The 17,669-nt window shown below is 42.1% G+C and overlaps 2 protein-coding genes and 2 non-coding genes across 4 annotated transcripts in view; 2 read left to right on the forward strand and 2 right to left on the reverse strand.

Moving 5' to 3' along the window:
- LASP1 (LIM and SH3 protein 1) overlaps positions 1-4,077 on the reverse strand; it is a 66,021-nt gene extending 61,944 nt beyond the window's left edge. Inside the window, exon 1 of the mRNA XM_001371428.4 lies at positions 3,606-4,077. Within this exon, the coding sequence (XP_001371465.1) occupies positions 3,606-3,674 (69 nt within the window). The 5' untranslated portion in view covers positions 3,675-4,077. The remainder of the gene's footprint in view (positions 1-3,605) is intronic.
- A 300-nt stretch (positions 4,078-4,377) lies between these two features.
- On the forward strand, positions 4,378-4,449 carry TRNAC-GCA (transfer RNA cysteine (anticodon GCA)). Its single transcript has one exon. It is a non-coding gene; the product is annotated as a tRNA-Cys (tRNA).
- A 2,755-nt stretch (positions 4,450-7,204) lies between these two features.
- On the reverse strand, positions 7,205-7,276 carry TRNAC-GCA (transfer RNA cysteine (anticodon GCA)). Its single transcript has one exon. It is a non-coding gene; the product is annotated as a tRNA-Cys (tRNA).
- Positions 7,277-10,589: 3,313 nt separating this feature from the next.
- On the forward strand, positions 10,590-12,627 carry LOC100018232 (heat shock cognate 71 kDa protein-like). The gene is given in 2 exon segments (XM_056816797.1): positions 10,590-11,426; positions 11,429-12,627. Coding segments are annotated over 2 exon segments (1,929 nt in total). The 5' UTR covers positions 10,590-10,642; the 3' UTR covers positions 12,574-12,627.
- Positions 12,628-17,669: the final 5,042 nt, after the last annotated feature.

Here is a 17,669-nt window from a genome sequence, read left to right on the forward strand (position 1 = left end):
TAGCCCTTCCCAACCCACTGCCCCAGGAAACAAATTTCCCTTCCTTTCCAGGGCCTACAGTTAGCCTTCAACCTCAGAAAGTCGCCAATCTAGCTTAGCTTTCAAGGAAAACCTTGATAAAAGACTGAAACCCTGCTCAAACAGACAGACCCTTTTGTTAAGCAACCAGTAACTACAATAATGATGATTATTATAATGAATGATTAATGTCCGGGTCTCCCAGATCTCAACCTGAGCTTCAGGCCTAAACTCGAGAAATTATGCCTCTTCTCACTTTCTTTTACATTAAAGAAAATGGGAAGAGATTTGGGGGAGAAGAAGGTAGGGGAAAGACTTAAAAGTGACTCTAGGTCCTAGTCAAGTCAAAGACTTCAGCCTAATGGCACCCCTAAGAACAAAGTTTGCTTCCCCTACTCTGCCCCCTATCCAGAAGATCCCACCCAACCACCCAGAACTATAGCCTCAAGGGTAAAGGGTCCTTAGCTCTGGTGGAAAACTTGGGAGTGACTACTGGGTACAAGGAAATCGTGGAGGGAGGGGAGATGATGTAGAAAAGAAGGGCAGAAAGGAGAAAACCAAGGATGAGTCTAATTGGGCCCTCCTCTCACCTAAATGGGAATCTATAGGGGTGGGCTTTTGTTACTCCCAAGTAGAAACGTTAGTCAGAGTCTATTCTGCAGGAACCAAAACATACACGTTATAGCTTGAAGCTGGGCATTTATTTGCTCCATGCCAGTTCTCAGGTCCAGCTGCTTTCAAGGACCCATCTTGAAGAAGGGAGGAGGAAACAGCTGGAGCTTGGGCTCTAGGGAAGCTAAGATTGCCTAAACTTCTCACTCAACTCCTGGTCTTCAAAGTCCACTTCTAGACTGGGGATTGGGGAAGTGGGAGTGGAGAACTAATCTCGTTCCCAGCTTTTCCCTGGAGGAGGCTGTGTGCAGTCACAAAGAGGAAAGAAAAAGGGAATAGGGAAGAAGTAGAGGGGACTTCACAGGAAAAGCCTAATTCCTTCCTACACCTTCTCTTCTGGCTAAGGGAACTTAGCATCAAGGGTGAACAACCTGTGAACTAGAAGGAACATAGGGCACCTTCAAGGATCCCTATTCCTGACTTCATTTCTCTTCCCTCCAATTTGTCCAGCAAAAAGGCTCTCCTTCAAACTGTTACTCCAAACTGGTAGAGTCAGCATAGGAAAACAGGAGCATCTTTGCAGCTCAGAATTGGCTAAAATGGGCATGACCCCTTTCCTACCTCCCTCCCAACATCATTCTCCACTTCCAAGAATGCTAAGAGCAGGTTTAGAGACAGAACCATATTGGACAGCTAGTTCAACCCCCTCATTTTAAACAAAAACTGAGGCCTCTGGGCTGTGCCAGGCCTTTGCACAAGGTCACATAGGATTGGAACCCAGGTCCTCTGACCCAGAACTAGTGTTCTTTCCACTGTACTGTTTCTTTCCTGTCCCCTCCATGAATGTTCCCTATTCCTAGGAGAAGGGGGTTGAAGAGATACATCTCTTTAAAAAATCTACATGGCTAAAACCCAGTGGAATTGCTTGCTGGCAATGGGACGGGAGTGGGAGGAGGGGAGGAAAAGAAAATGATTCATGTAACTATGGAAAAATATTCTAAATTAATTAATAAAATAAACTTTAAAAAGTAACTATAAATGTTACACCCCCCCCCCCAAATAAATATAAAAGTCTACATGGCACACTCCCAAATGTCAGGCTAGAGTATCATGGGCCTCTGGAGCTCTTGTTAGGATTCTCCCAAGATGTCTTGGGTGTCTAAACTAAATTTAGACACCAACTTACCAAGATATTGGAAGTGTACAGAGGCAGACCCTCCCCATCACTCCCACTTGCTAGGTAAATGTCAAGATGAGTAACAATATTCACTTTTCCCCAGCTACCTATCCTTCTAGGCACAGAGGCAGCTCCAGCCCAGAGCTCCAAGAGCAAGTTCTGGTGGAACACAGAACCTCATCCCCTCACATACTGATTGGCACAGGGACCAAAGGACAGCAAGGAAGTTAGAGCAGGAAGGGGGAGGAGGAAAGGGGGAAGAAACAAAGTGTCCAGTGCACTATCCCTGGCCTTCCAAAAGAAAAATCAGCCAAAGTCCCTGAACAAACTTGGCATCAAAGTTCCAGCCCAGTCCCAACTAGCCCAGTCCTCCCCTCCCCCAGTACCCCAAAGAACAGTTCTGGGGCAAAAAAGAGAAGCCAGGGAATACTCAGGCCTGAAAAAGGGAGAGGAGGGGGAGGGGGAGAGATAGGAGTAGAAGAACATTCCCAAGGTCAGGTGGACAAGGCCCCAGGAAAATCACCTGGGGGGGCAAGGTAGGGAAGTGTAGGGGCAAACCAGATTTCTTCAATAAAACTCAGAAAAATCACAGTGAGGAACCCAGAATTGGAAAACACAATTCCGCTTCCCCACCCCCAAAACAGACTAATGGGAATCAGATGATCAAGTTAAGGTATTGGGGGGCAAGGGGCATGATTTTATAAATGCCATCCCGGTGTGAAGGAATTCTCAAAAGGCCACTTTCCCAACAACGCCTTTCTCTCCAATTTCTTAAGATTTCCCTTAACTCAGCCAGCCCCGGCCCCCACACCCTCCCCACCAGCAACCTACAGAACAATCAGTTCACTCTTTGTTCTACAATCAGGCTCCCTGACCCCACCTGAGGACAACCGCCCCCCTCTCATTCTTCCACTCATCCCTATCTACTCCAACTGGGCATCCAAAAGGCCTAGGAGACTAGCTCCAGGCTTCAACTCGGGTGAGGGTTTTACCCTTTAGGGGTAAGAGGAAGTCAAGAGGAGGGAGTTCAGAACCTGGGGATGGGGGGGGTGTTGCCTCAGGCAGGCTCCCATTAGAGAAGGGGCTCTAATCTAGGGACCCCCTCCTGCAAATACCCAGTGTAAGCCCCTCCATGAGCAGTTTCCGTCGCTGGCCCCCAGCCTACAGCCCAGAGATTGGGGGGGGGGGAGGACACCTAAAAGGAATAGTATAACTCCCCCCCAAGTCTCTGCCCCGCCCCCCGCCCCCCCCAAACTCGGCGCTTCCGCCTACTTGGCGCTCAGAGCGATAGAGGGAGCGGCTCCTTCCCGGGGCCCCGAGAATGAGGGGTTCAAGTCTACTCCACCCCCAAGTCCTCCTGCCGGGTTCCCCTGCCCTCTAGCAAACTGGATTCCCCTCCCCACCCCCAGCCTGAGCATCCTCGAGCTCGCGCTGCCTGCCGAAGCAACCCCAGGACAGGCACGAATATCCCCCTCCCTGGGACCCCCCAGTGGAAGTATTCCGCCCCAAATCCCAGAGACTAGAGCAGGAGGTGCTTCCAGCCAGACTGAGGACCCTCCCGGCAGATCTCCGCTGAGATCTTGCACCCTATGTCCCCCTCCCCCGCCTTCTTGAATTGCCCCAGCCTGGGGGAGGGGAGAAGGCCGCCCCCCCCCCCCCCGCCCGCCCGTCCAGGACCCTGAAGAAGAGGCTGCACGCAGGCGCCGAGCTCCGGCTGCCCTCCTAGAGCCCAGCCAGACTCGCAGGAGTGCAGCCTGGAGGAGCAGCCTGGCGGCGGCGGTGGCACCAGCTCGCTCACCTTGTCCAAACAGTTCACCTTCTCCGTAGGGTACACAATCTTGCCGCACCGGGCGCAATTGGGGTTCATGGTGGCGGACGCGGCGGGCCGGGGGCGCCCAAGCTCGCGGATCTGATCCTCTCCCTCTCTCTTCCCTTTCCTCCTTCCCCAGGCTGGCTGGGTGCTGCGACGACAGCGGCTGGAGCTGGAGAACTGGCCTCCGCCTCCGCCCTGCTTCCCCTAATAAACACCACCGGGAGGAGGGGCTGCACCGGGGCGGGGAGCGCGCGGCCGTCCGCTGAAGACGACACGGAGGCGCGCTCCAAGGGGATGTCGGGGAGCGCGCGCACAAAGCGCGCGCACGAAGAGGTGGGGGTCCAGAAGGGAGGGGGTCGAAGAAGGCGGGTCATCGGCCTCAGGTAGCCCGGAGCGACACATGCTCACACACACACGCACACACACAGAGAGCACTTCCAGCACAATTCACTCGTGTTGAAGTTCCTGCGTGAGGTTCTTTCTCCCCACCCCCACATAAACTGGGACTTGCAGTGCGAGGTGGGTGACTTTCCCTGACACGCCCCTCTCAGCCTCAGTACCAAACCGCATCTGCACCCTACACCTGGTCAAGAACTTCACCCTGACCTCCAGGAACTCCAAGTGAAGCCTCTTTTGCAAGGTTCACGATAACCCCTGGCTTCTCTCGCCCACCAACCCCATATGGTCTGCAGCTGTGGCAGCAACGACAATCGCTCATGGCTGGAAAAGAGTTACTTCCAAAACTCTGTGTAGCGCTGGGGGTATAGCTCAGTGGTAGAGCATTTGACTGCAGATCAAGAGGTCCCTGGTTCAAATCCGGGTGCCCCCTTCCGTGTTTTTTCCCTTCCTCCTTGCTGTATTTTATTTATTGTTCCACTTGGGACCCCATCTCTAGAACTGTGTTAAAGTGACACCATAGGTTAAAAGAAAACGGGAAAGATTGGAGGACGTCTTTTTGGTTCCGCTAACTGGGGTTGAATACGACTCCCTGGGAAAAGCTTCCTATTTGGCTTTGTGCCCGGATAGGGAGGGAGGGAATCAAGCGTGGATCTTGAATTCCTTCCACCACTACCTTGCAAGGCCCTCAATTCCAGACTTTCACAGTTTGTGTGGAAGGAAGAGGGCAGAGGGGAACTGGGGATGGGAGAGGCAGGGCAGCCTGTATTCTCCGACAGTCCAAATCCGTGGCCTGCAGGGTCGCCCTTCGCTTCTCCTGAAATCCACAGGGAAGCCGAAACCTGGGTTCATTCTCCACCTTCTACTTCCTTCTCATTCTCCCTGGCCATCTTACTCCCTCCTCTTCGTGGGAGATAAGGAAGGGAAGATAAGAGCCAAGTAAAGTTTCCCTTGCTCCCTACTAGGCAAGAGTAGTCTATCAGTCCACGCACATTAAGCGCCTACTGTATACTAGTCACTGTGCTAAACTCTGAGAATATCAAGAAAAGAAAAAAAAAGTCTGTCTTCAAGGAGCTCACGTTCTAATTGCCGAGACAACATGCAAACAATCAAGTAAAAATAAGATTTAGAAAAGATTAATTGGAAATCATCTCAAGAGGAAGGCACTAGCATTAATGAGGTCCAGGGAAAGGCAGAAGGTGGGATTTTAGCTGAAACTTGAAGGAAATTAGGGAAGCCAGGAAGTAGTGATGGAGAGGAATTTTCAGTGATAGTTAAACAGTCTAGGAAAAGTTAAAACTGTTTTGCAGCTACAAAGTCTCTTTACCATGTTGTAATTGTTTCATTGAAAAAATAACTCTGGTAAATCATATGTAAACTTATTAAAATTCTCTAGGTGGCTCAATGGATTGAGAGCCAGACCCAAAGATGGGAGATCCTGGGATCACATCTGGCCTTGGATACTTAGTATCCCTATGACTCTGGGCAAGTCACTTAACCACACTTGCCTAGTCCTTACCACTCCTATCTTGTAACGGATATAAAGTATTGTTCTAAGATGGAAGGTAAGAGTTAAAGGGGGGGGGGGGGAATACTGACCCCGTATTTTAATCTCATCAAAATAGTTCAACGATGGGATAGCAAGGCACTTCTTATATGGTTATTATTATATTATTAACCAAAGGAAATAAAAGAGAAGTAGGAATATAAATAAGAGATCCTAAACTATCCACAGTAACGGTTATCCTTTTTCCGACTGCTTTTTTGCCCCCAAAAAAGGGAAAAAAATAAGGGAAGGAGTGGAGCATGTTCCTGGGTGAGAGGTCATCTGCGTTATTTTAAATCCTAAACTACACTGTCATCTCTCAGTAGGCCCATGGGAATGTGATGCTGCATTCTTTCCATTCTCATTACTTCACTTTCCACCCAAATGGTGAAAAAAAAGAAGCTCCTCCAGATACCCTTTCATTCTATTAGGAAAAACACTCTCTGACCCTATATGGAGAACCAGTAAACCCAACAAAACTGTGGGGACCTGATTTCTAAAACTGAAAATTAGAAGTGGCTAATTGTCTTGTAAAAACAACCCATTCAAAATTCTTGCCCCTGTCTTTACTTTCCTATTCTGGAGATCTCCAAAGGTCTCCAAAGGCCCCATCATTTAGGAGGCAGAAATTGTTCCTCTGAACTACCAACTGGAACCCTTAACAGGTGTGTTAGTCTTTGTTTTCTTTCTTGAAGTATTCCTTATGAGGTTTAAGAATTGAAGAATTACTATACCTGGAAACCCAGGGATGTTCCACTTAGTGTGTCCAAGGTCTTCTTCCAAAGCCAAGCTTAGGGAAGTAGTGAAGGGACCTAGAGTAAATCCTACTAAGGGCCCTTCCCACTAAACTCTTCCAATTACAATAAAGACTAAAGGAAAAATAAACTAGGAGACATGGATTAAGAAGCGTGGTATACATCGTGAAATGAGACTCTGGGAACACAAATACAAGAAAAGAACAATTACTTCCCTCAAGAGGCTTACAAGGGGGAAACAATACCCATACCTATAAGAATATGTTATATATACACATATTTTATTACATCTTTATATAGATAGATTAATAAACATGTAATCATTTCAACCCAAAAGAGAAAGTCCCATACCAAAGAAATCTGAGAGTAGTTGCAATAATAAATATTTTAGATACTTATATATGCATATAATATTTTGTGTATTTTATTAAATATGTTTATATGCACAATTTATGTTTATACACATATGTTATATTACTGTGTGTATTTCATGTGTGCCTGTGTATATAATAGTCATATATTTATGTGGGGCAAAGAGGGGTGTCCTGGAAAGGTAGAAGAATAGCCTCATATACTTGGCCTAGGTGAAAAAGGAGAGAGGGGCACTGGCACACACACACCCAAAAGTGTATGTGACCCTGTAATTCCGGGAATACAGTATACTCGGCTTTTGAACGCCCTGGATCTGGGGAATCTGGAGCATCCAGACTAGGGACATAACAGTCAAAATCACATAATCACCAAAACACATATTCTCAAATTTCAGTCCAACCTCGGTACTATATCAGTTGATTGTGAAATTCCCATCCCTGGCTGAGTGTTTTATTCCCGCCAGAATTGGCACTGGAGTTTTACTGTTGTTTTTTGCAAAAAACGTAACTCTCCATAGGGGGCACCCGGATTTGAACCGGGGACCTCTTGATCTGCAGTCAAATGCTCTACCACTGAGCTATACCCCCTCTGGTGGACATGCTGATACAATTTCTTTCCTGCAGCTGTAAGTAAAGTTCTTGCATTGTTTTATTCTAGTCTGGAAAAACTTCTTCCCCTCTTCTGACCCCAACCACTCCACCCATCCCACCCCCACCCCCGCCTTAAACAAGTCAATTGATTCCCTAACAATCTGGCCGAGACCTCAAATACAAGACCTCAGACACCACATTTTGAAAACATTAGCTTTATCCCCAATATGTGTAAATTGAAGACCAAAATCACTGTTCTGTCTTACTCGCAAGATCTTATGAGAAAATCTGAAGTAACAAAGGCTTCATAAATTGTAGAGAATAAATAAGGTATTAGAGTTGTTGCTTTCAACATTCGGCTTCCCTAGTCTTCTCTGCTGCAATCCATCCACCTTTCTTCTCCTGGGTACTAGTAAAATGAAATCTTATTTTCCTCCTCTACAGGAATGGTTTCCCATGCTGTCTTGCAGAAGAAAATAAAACCTGAGCTGCAAAGGAAATAAAATCTCTGTTATCTATAGTTACTATTTATCCATTTTGCAGATGAAAAAAATTAAGGCTGGCCATCAAATCTTAAAGAACTACAGGTCATCAAACTTGCAAGAAGATCCTATTCCTTTTTACGAAGCAACAACTATATTAACTTAAACCAAAAGAATGAGGAAAAACTTGAATTACTTCCTCTCGAACTGGATCTGAAATAAAAACACTAACTTCATACTATGATGAAATTGCAAGCAAGGGAATGACCTCTGGTAACTCCATCCTATTGTGTACTGAGCCCATATGACACAAGGAAATCAGTTGGCACTGAGGAAAATTCCAAGAGTAATATAAAGATCTTGGAATATGACCACAAGGGATTTACAATCCAGATAGACAAATATCTAGAACAATACCCATCAGGATAAGTGACAAACCAGTGGTACAAGTAATGATTGCTAGAGGAGAGCAGAGAATGGAGGTCCCAGTTAGAGGGATGGATGGAGGGAGGAAGGGAAGGATGGATGGATTGATGAATGAATGAATGAATGAATGAATGAGCCTAAATCACATGCTTATTATGTTCAAAGCACTCTATTCAAAACACCAAAGAATATTTTATGAAGCTATAAAAATAATAACAAAATTCATCTGGAAGAGAAAAAGGTCAAGAATATTAAGGGGTATCCATGGGGGGAGTGAAGGAAGACTGCCTAGTACTATTAGATTTCAAAGAGGTAACCATCAAAACAATCTAATACTAGACAAGAAATGGAGTGGTAGACTACTGGACAAGATTAGGTACACAATATATAAAATAAAATGATCACAGTAATCTAATTTTTTTCCCGTTTTTAAATTTTATTTAGTCAATTTAGAACATTATTCCTTGGTTACAAGAATCATATTCTTTCCCTCACTCCCCTCCCCCCACCTTTCTGGCAGCCCACGCACAATTCCACTAGGTATTACATGTGTCCTTGAACAGAACCTATTTCCATGTTGTTTATGTTTGCACTAGGATGATCATTTAGAGTCTATATCTCCAATTATATCCCCTTCCACCCATATAATCAAGCAGTTGTTTTTCTTCTGTGTTTCTACTCCCACAGTTTTTCCTCTGAATGTGGATAATGTTTTTTCTCATAGATCCCTCCAAGTTGTTCAGGATCACTGCATTGCCACTAATGGAGAAGTCCATTACATTCGATTGTACCGCAGTGTATCAGTCTCTGTGTTCAATGTCCTCCTGGTTTTGCTCCTCTCACTCTGCATCAATTCTTGGAGGTCTTTCCAGATCACATGGAATTCCTCCAGTTTATTATTCCTTTGAGCACAAATAGTATTCCATCACCAACATATACCACAATTTGTTCAGCTATTCCCCAATCGAAGGGCATCCCCTCATTTTCCAATTTTTTGCCACCACAAAGAGCACAGCTTTGAATATTCTTATACAAGTCTTTTTCCTTATTATCTCTTTGGAGTACAAACCCAATAGTGCTATGGCTGGATCAAAGGGCAGACAGTCTTTTAGTGCCCTTTGGGCTATTACAGACAAAAGAGTGGTTGCCTTAAACTGTGACCACAAATTATGGTATAAAGATAATTTTTAGTGTCTTGATTTTATAATAAAGTGGTTGCTATGGGAAAAATTCCCAAATATTAAATACCCAAGTCAGCTGGGTTTTATGGAGATTTTAATTAATACAAATTAAGGAATTAATGAAAGGGAGAGAGAAGAGTAAGAGGAAATAATGGAGAAAGGCCTAGGCTTAAGCCTTAAGAGAGACCAGTCAGTCTTTAATCCACTCACCACAAGATTTTCCCCAAGGAAGATTCTAGTGTTCAGAGACAGCTTCCAGTTTAGTGAGCTCAACTAAGTTCAGTCACCAAGAGAGAGACCAGCCTCCAATTCAGCTCCAAAGCTGAATTACTTTTAGAGGCCTTTCTGACCTCCTTTTAAAGAGAATTTTCTCCTATGTCACCTCCCCTAAATTTCTACATCTACCAATCACAGTAGATGTTTTCCCAAGGACTGAGTAGACTAAAACTTTGAGTATTTCACACCTGAGTAGACTAATCTTGTCCTTTGCAAGTTGCCTGATTAATTTGATCTTCATAGGTACTTAGCACCCCTTTGTATTAGATCTAAAAATAGACCTAGCTTAAGGGTTCTTGCTTCACTTTAAGTATGGGTTGGGGACTTTTAATTGTTCAATCAGGAGTTTACAACTTTATCTTCCCCTAAAGTATGCCTAAGTAGGGGTAGAGTAATGTTAGAGTTCCCACCTACATTCCTGACTAAAGTCCCTTCATTGAAAAATAAGGGGATAGCAGCCGTAACCTAAAATGTTCTAAGGTAGAGTCTGAGAATTTTTAAGATTCACAAGTCTGAGAAATTTTAAGATTCACAGGGCATAGTTCCAAATTGCCCTCCAGAATGGTTTGATCAATTTACAACTCCACCAGCAATGCATTCATGTCCCAACTTTGCCACATCCCCTCCAACATTCATTACTTTCCATTGCTGTCCTGTTAGCCAATCTGCTAGGTGAGGTGATAATTCAGAGTTGTTTTGATTTGCATCTCTCTGATTATAAGAGATTTAGAACCCTTTTTCATGTGCTTATTAATAGTTTTTGATTTCTTTAACTGAAAAGATCAAATTGTTTATATTGATATATGGGGAAAATTTTATTTGTAACTCTCAAAAATTATATTCACTATTATGGTAATTAGAAGAATCATTCACAGGAAGACATTGGGGTAATAAGTGGTATAAGATGATGTGCAAAAAAAGAAAAAAGGCTACTCAGCACAGCAGCAGCCCTTCTCTCTCCACAGTGGTCATCTACGACCTCTGATGCCCCAGCAAACATGTCGAAGGGACCCGCAGTTGGCATTGATCTTGGCACCACTTACTCCTGTGTAGGAGTCTTCCAACATGGGAAAGTGGAGATCATTGCTAATGACCAAGGAAACAGGACCACCCCCAGCTATGTCACCTTCACCAATACAGAACGTTTAATCGGTGATGCTGCAAAGAATCAAGTTGCAATGAACCCCACCAATACAGTCTTTGATGCCAAACGTCTGATTGGTCGCAGATTTGATGATGCAGTTGTACAGTCAGACATGAAGCACTGGCCTTTTACAGTAGTGAATGAGGCAGGCAAGCCTAAGGTCCAAGTGGAGTACAAAGGGGAGACTAAAAATTTCTATCCAGAAGTATCATCTATGGTCTTGACCAAGATGAAAGAAATTGCTGAAGCTTACCTTGGGAAGACTGTCACAAATGCTGTTGTCATAGTACCAGCCTACTTCAACAATTCCCAAAGACAGTCCACCAAAGACACAGGAACCATTGCTGGTCTCAATGTGCTCCGAATCATCAATAAGTCAACTGCTACTGCTATTGCTTATGGCTTGGACAAAAAAGCTGGTGCCAAGAGAAATGTGTTGATCTTTGACCTTGGAGGTGGTATCTTTGATATCTCCACCCTTACCATTGAAGATGGTATCTTTGAAGTCAAGTCCAAAGCTGGGGACACCCATTTGGGTGGTGAGGACTTTGACAACCGCATGGTCAACCATTTCATTGCTGAGTTCAAGCGAAAGCACAAAAAGGACATCAGTGAGAACAAGAGGGCTGTCCATGCACTGCTTGTGAACGTGCAAAGAGAACCCTCTCTTCCAGTACACAGGCCAGTATTGAGATCGATTACCTCTATGAAGGTATCGACTTCTATACCTCTATTACCCGGGCCCGTTTTGAAGAGCTGAATGCTGACCTCTTCCGTGGCACACTGGACCCCGTGGAAAAGGCCCTCAGAGATGCCAAGCTAGACAAATCACAGATTCATGACATTGTCTTGGTAAGTGGTTCCACTCGAATCCCCAAAATCCGGAAGCTTCTGCAGGACTTCTTCAATGGCAAGGAGCTCAACAAGAGTATCAATCCTGATGAGGCTGTTGCCTATGGTGTAGCTGTCCAGGCTGCCATCTTGTCTGGAGATAAATCTAAGAATGTGCAGGACTTGCTGCTGCTAGATGTCACTTCTCTTTCCCTTGGAATTGAAACTGCTGGTGGAGTCATGACAGTTCTGATCAAAAGCAACACCACCATTCCCACCAAGCAGACTCAGACCTTTACTACCTACTCTGACAATCAGCCTGGTGTGCTTATTCAGGTTTATGAAGGTGAGAGAGCAATGACAAAGGAAAACAACTTACTTGGCAAGTTTGAGCTCACAGGAATCCCTCCTGCCCCAAGGGGTGTCCCTCAGATTGAAGTTACATTTGACATTGATCCTAATGGCATCCTCAATGTGTCTGCTGTGGATAAGAGCACAGGCAAGGAGAACAAGATCACCATCACCAATGACAAAGGTCGTCTAAGCAAAGAAGACATTGAGCGCATGGTCCAGGAGGCTGAAAAGTACAAGGCTGAAGATGAGAAGCAGAGAGATAAAGTGTCTTCCAAGAATTCTCTTGAGTCTTATGCTTTCAACATAAAGGCAACTGTTGAGGATGAGAAACCGCAAGGCAAAATTGGTGATGAAGACAAACAGAAGATCCTTGACAAATGCAATGAAATAATCAACTGGCTGGATAAGAACCAGACTGCTGAAAAGGAAGAATTTGAGCATCAGCAGAAAGAATTGGAAAAAGTCTGCAACTCCATCATCACCAAGCTGTACCAGAGTGCAGGAGGCATGCCAGGGGGCATGTCTGGTGGGTTCCCAGGAGGTGGAGCAGCCCCATCTGGAGGTGCCACTTCTGGACCTACCATTGAAGAGGTCGACTAAATATGCCAGAAGAAAAAGCATTCCACACAGCTTTCCAAAAATTGAAGGTCTCAAATTTGTAGCCAAGGCAGTAGCAGTTGAAAGTTAACATTTAAGCTACTGTGTAAATCTGGGCATTCTGAATACTTGAATGTGTGCAGAGGGAGAAGTGAACAACATTGCACTTTATCAGTACTGTATAAAAATAAGTGGAATTGCAATTCTTGTCCTGGAGAATAAATATTTAAAATTGGCACCATACAAAAAAAAAGGAAAAAGAAAAAGGGAGAGGGGAGAGGGGAATAGAAGATGGCACCAAGAGATACTTGAAGAAATAAGATAAATAGGATAATCTTTATCACACAAAGAGACACATGGGAAGTGGAGGGGAAGAATACTCATAAGAAGGAGAGGAAGAGAGTGCTAATAGGTAATACTTAAACCTTACTCTCAGTGAAATCAATTCTGAGAGGGAAGAGCATCTAGATCCATTGGGGTATTGAATTCTATCTTACCCTACAGGGAAAGTGAGAAGGGAAAACTAATGGGGGTAGGGGGAGTGGGGAGTACAAAAAGGGAGAGAAAGACAGGACATAATAATTTGACATAATAAGCAAAGAGGGAGTTCTACCAAATTCCTTTTATGACACAAATGTGGTACTGATTCCAAAGCCAGGCAGGTCAAAAACAGAAAAAGAAAAATATAGACCAATCTCCTTAATGAACATAGATGCAAAAATCTTAAATAAAATACTAGAAAAAAAGACTCCAGCAAGTGATCACAAGGGTTATTCATTATGATCAGGTGGGATTTATACCAAGAATGAAAGGATGGTTCAATATTAGGGAAACCATCCACATAATTGACCTTATCAACAAGCAAATCGACAAAAATCACATGATTATCTCAATAGATGCAGAAAAAGCCTTTGACAAAATACAACACCCATTCCTATTGAAAACACTAGAAAGTATAGGAATGGAAGGTCCTTTCCTAAAAATAATAAACAGTATATACCTAAAACCATCAGCAAACATCATCTGCAATGGGGATAAATTAGATGCATTCCCAATAAGATCAGGAGTGAAACAAGGATGTCCATTATCACCTCTATTATTTAACATTGTACTAGAAACACTAGCAGTAGCAATTAGAGAAGAAAAAAAAATTGAAGGTATTAAACTAGACAATGAAGAGACCAAACTATCACTCTTTGTGGATGATGTGATAGTCTATTTAAAGAATCCTAGAGAATCAACTAAAAAGCTAGTCAAAATAATCAACAACTTTAGCAAAATTGCAGGATACAAAATAAACCCACATAAGTCATCAGCATTTCTATATATCTCTACATCTCAGCCTCAAGAATTAGAAAGAGAAATTCCATTTAAAATCACCCTAGACAATATAAAAATATTTAGGAATCTATCTCCAGAGACAAACACAGGAACTATATGAACACAACTACAAAACACTTTCCACACAATTAAAAGTAGATCTAAACAATTGAAAAAACATTAACTGCTCATATGTAGGAGGAGCTAACATAATAAAAATGACCATCCTACCCAAACTTATTTACTTAGTTAGTGCCATACCCATCAAACTACCAAAAAACTTTTTCCTGAATCAGAAAAAACCATAACAAAGTTCATTTGGAAGAACAAAAGATCAAGGATATCCAGGGAAATAATGAAAAAAAAATGCAAAGAAAGGTGGCTTTGTAGTCCCAGATCTTAAACTATACTATAAAGCAGTGGTCATCAAAACAATATGGTACTGGTTAAGAGACAGAAAGGAGAATCAGTGGAATAGACTTCGGGTAAGTGACCTCAGCAAGACAATCTATGATAAGCCCAAAGATCCTAGCTTTGGGGACCAAAATCTACTATTTGATAACAACTGCTGGGAAAATTGGAAGACAGTAGGGGAGAGATTAGGTTTGGATCAACATCTCATACCCTACACCAAGATAAACTCAGAATGGGTGAATGACTTGAATATAAAGAAGGAAACTGTAAGCAAATTAGATGAACACAGAATAGCATACACGTAAGATCTTTGGGAAAGGAAAGATTTTAATACCAAGCAAGACTTAGAAAAAAATCACAAAATATAAAATAAATAATTTTGATTACATCAAATTAAAAAGGTTTTGTAAAAACAAAACCAATGCAACCAAAATTAGAAGAGAATCAATGAATTGGGAAACAATCTTCATACCAAAAACCTCTGATAAAGGTCTAATAACTCAAATTTATAAAGAGCTAAATCAATTGTACAAAAACATCAATCCATTCTCCAATTAATAAATGGGCAAGGGACATGCATAGTAATCAAATTTTGATAAATATAAAGATCTAAGCTTAAGGGGCAAGAACTCACTATTGGGCAAAAACTACTAGGAAAACTGAAAACTGGCAAGTATTAGGCTAAAACCAACATCTCACATGGCATACCAAGATAATCCCAAAATGAGCATATGATTTGGATATAATGAATGATATCCTAAACAAATTAGGAGAGCATGGAGGGGAAATGTCTGTCAGATTTTTGAAAATATTATGACCAAACAAGAGTTAGAGAGGATCACAAGAGGTAAGATGGATAAATTTAATTACATTAAATTTTAAAAGGATTTGATCAAACAAAATTAATGCACTCAAAACTAGAAAGAAAGCATAAAACTGGAAGAAAAAGCAAGTTTAGTTGATAAAGTCTCATTTTTCAAATATATAGGAAACAGACACATTTTAAAAGTTAGACTTGTCTAATTGATTAATAGACAAAAGATACAAACAGGCAGTTTTCAAAAGAAAAAATCAAAATTATCAATAGTCATTTCTAAAAATGCTCTAACTCACTAAAAAAAATGCAAATTAAAACAACTCTGAATTACCTCTCCATGCCTATCAGATTGTCTAACAGGACAGAAAAGGACAAATGCTAGAAGGGGTGTGTAAAAAATAGTTATACTAGTATACTTTTGATAGAGTTGTGAACTGGGATTCACAGAAAATTTTGGGATTATGCCTAAAGAATTATAAAACTATGCATACTCTTTGACCCAGAAGTACCCGGTACTAGGTCCATATTCCAAAGAGATCAAAAGAAAAGGGAAAGGTTTTATGTGTACAAAAATATTTGTAGCAGTTCTTTTTGTTACAGCAAAGAATTAGGAATTGAGGGGTTGCCCATCAATTGGGAAATGGCTAAACGCATTATGATATATGACTGTGAAAGATTGTACTATAAGAAATAGCACACTGGATGATTTCAGAAAAAAAACAGACTTAAGTGAACTGATGCAAAAAGTGAGCAAAATCGAAATTTATAAAGGAGCTAAATCAATTGATAAATGGGCAAGGGACATGAATAGGCAATTTTCAGATAAAGAAATCAAAACTATTAATAAGCACATGAAAAAGGGTTCTAAATCTCTTATAATCAGAGAGATGCAAATCAAAACAACTCTGAGGTATCACCTCACACCTAGCAGATTGGCTAACAGGACAGCAATGGAAAGTAATGAATGTTGGAGGGGATGTGGCAAAGTTGGGACATGAATGCATTGCTGGTGGAGTTGTAAATTGATCAAACTATTCTGGAGGGCAATTTGGAACTATGCCCAAAGGGCACTAAAAGACTGCCTGCCCTTTAATCCAGCCATAGCACTGCTGGGTTTGTACCTCAAAGAGATAATAAGGAAAAAGACTTGTACAAAAATATTCAAAGCTGTGCTCTTTGTGGTGGCAAAAAATTGGAAAATGAGGGGATACCCTCTGATTGTGATAGGGATGGAATACTATTGTGCTCAAAGGAATAATGAACTGGAGGAATTCCATGCAAACTGGAAAGACCTCAAGGAATTGATGCAGAGTGAAAGGAGCAGAACCAGGAGAATATTATACACAGAGCCTGATACACTGTGGTACAATAAAATGTAATGGACTTCTCTACTAGCAGCAATGCAATGATCCAAGACAATTCTGAGGGACTTATGAGAAAGAAAGCTATCCACATCCAGAGAAAAAACTGTGGGAATAGAAACACAGAAGGAAAACAACTGTTTGATCACATGATTCAATGGGGATATGACTGGGAATGTAGACTCTAAATGATCACCCTGGTGCAAACATCAACAACATGGAAATAGGTTTTGATCAAGGACATATGTAAACCCAGTGGAATTGCATGGGGAATTGAATAGGGAGGAAGGATAATGAGAGTTGCTTCCCAGAGTAATTAATCCCTAATTGCTTCAAGAAGAAAGCAGCATTTGGATTAAGCCTTGAGGAATAAGCAGAATTTCCAAAAATGGTGAAGGGGAGGAGGGGGAATTTCAAGAGCCACAAAGGGGTAGGTTCAGAAAAATGTCATAGCCAGTGTTAAGGCTTAAGGAAGATAAGGCTGGAAAGGGAGATGGTTCATCAAACTGTTGAATACAAGACTACGGAGTTTGGACTTTATTTTATAATCTCTGGGGAAGCCACTGAAGATCACAGTGATGATGTCTCTTAATAAGATGAATGTCGTCTCCATCTACAGTGTAGATGGAAGAAGAGACTTTAGAGAAGAACACTAAATCATGACATTATAAATGTCTAGGGAAGATAAATTAAATAAGGGTGGTGTCAGGAATGAAAAGAGAGATATTTAAAACAAAAGAGAAAGCACACTAAGAACCAGCAAAGAGAACCAGTAAACAAAAGGGAAGAGAAATTAGTTTCAAGAAGGAACTAGATATTGCAAAGGAATGAAAACCGAAAAAGAATGTTGATTTTCATAAAACTTTGGTAAACTTTGAAAGAACTGTTATGCCAAAGTGGAAAGATTATGAAAAGAATGAAAATCAAGAAGATGTTGGCAAACTTTTGAAGCTAGGGTGAATAGGCAAAGACTGACAATAATGGATTTAGAGTTGGACATTTAGTTTAACCTCTTAATGAGGAATTGGGAAAGAGAGACTCACAAAGAGAGATAGGCAGAGAGGAGATAATTAAGGGAGCAAGGAAGGATGGGATTACCAGGATTTATAAAGGACACCCATTCTTCTGAGATAATAAAGAGGTAGAGAATGATTCAGAAATAGAGATGGAGACATAACACCTAATTG

The sequence above is a fragment of the Monodelphis domestica genome, chromosome 2, assembly GCF_027887165.1.
Source record: "Monodelphis domestica isolate mMonDom1 chromosome 2, mMonDom1.pri, whole genome shotgun sequence".
NCBI classification, from domain to species: Eukaryota; Metazoa; Chordata; class Mammalia; order Didelphimorphia; family Didelphidae; genus Monodelphis; species Monodelphis domestica.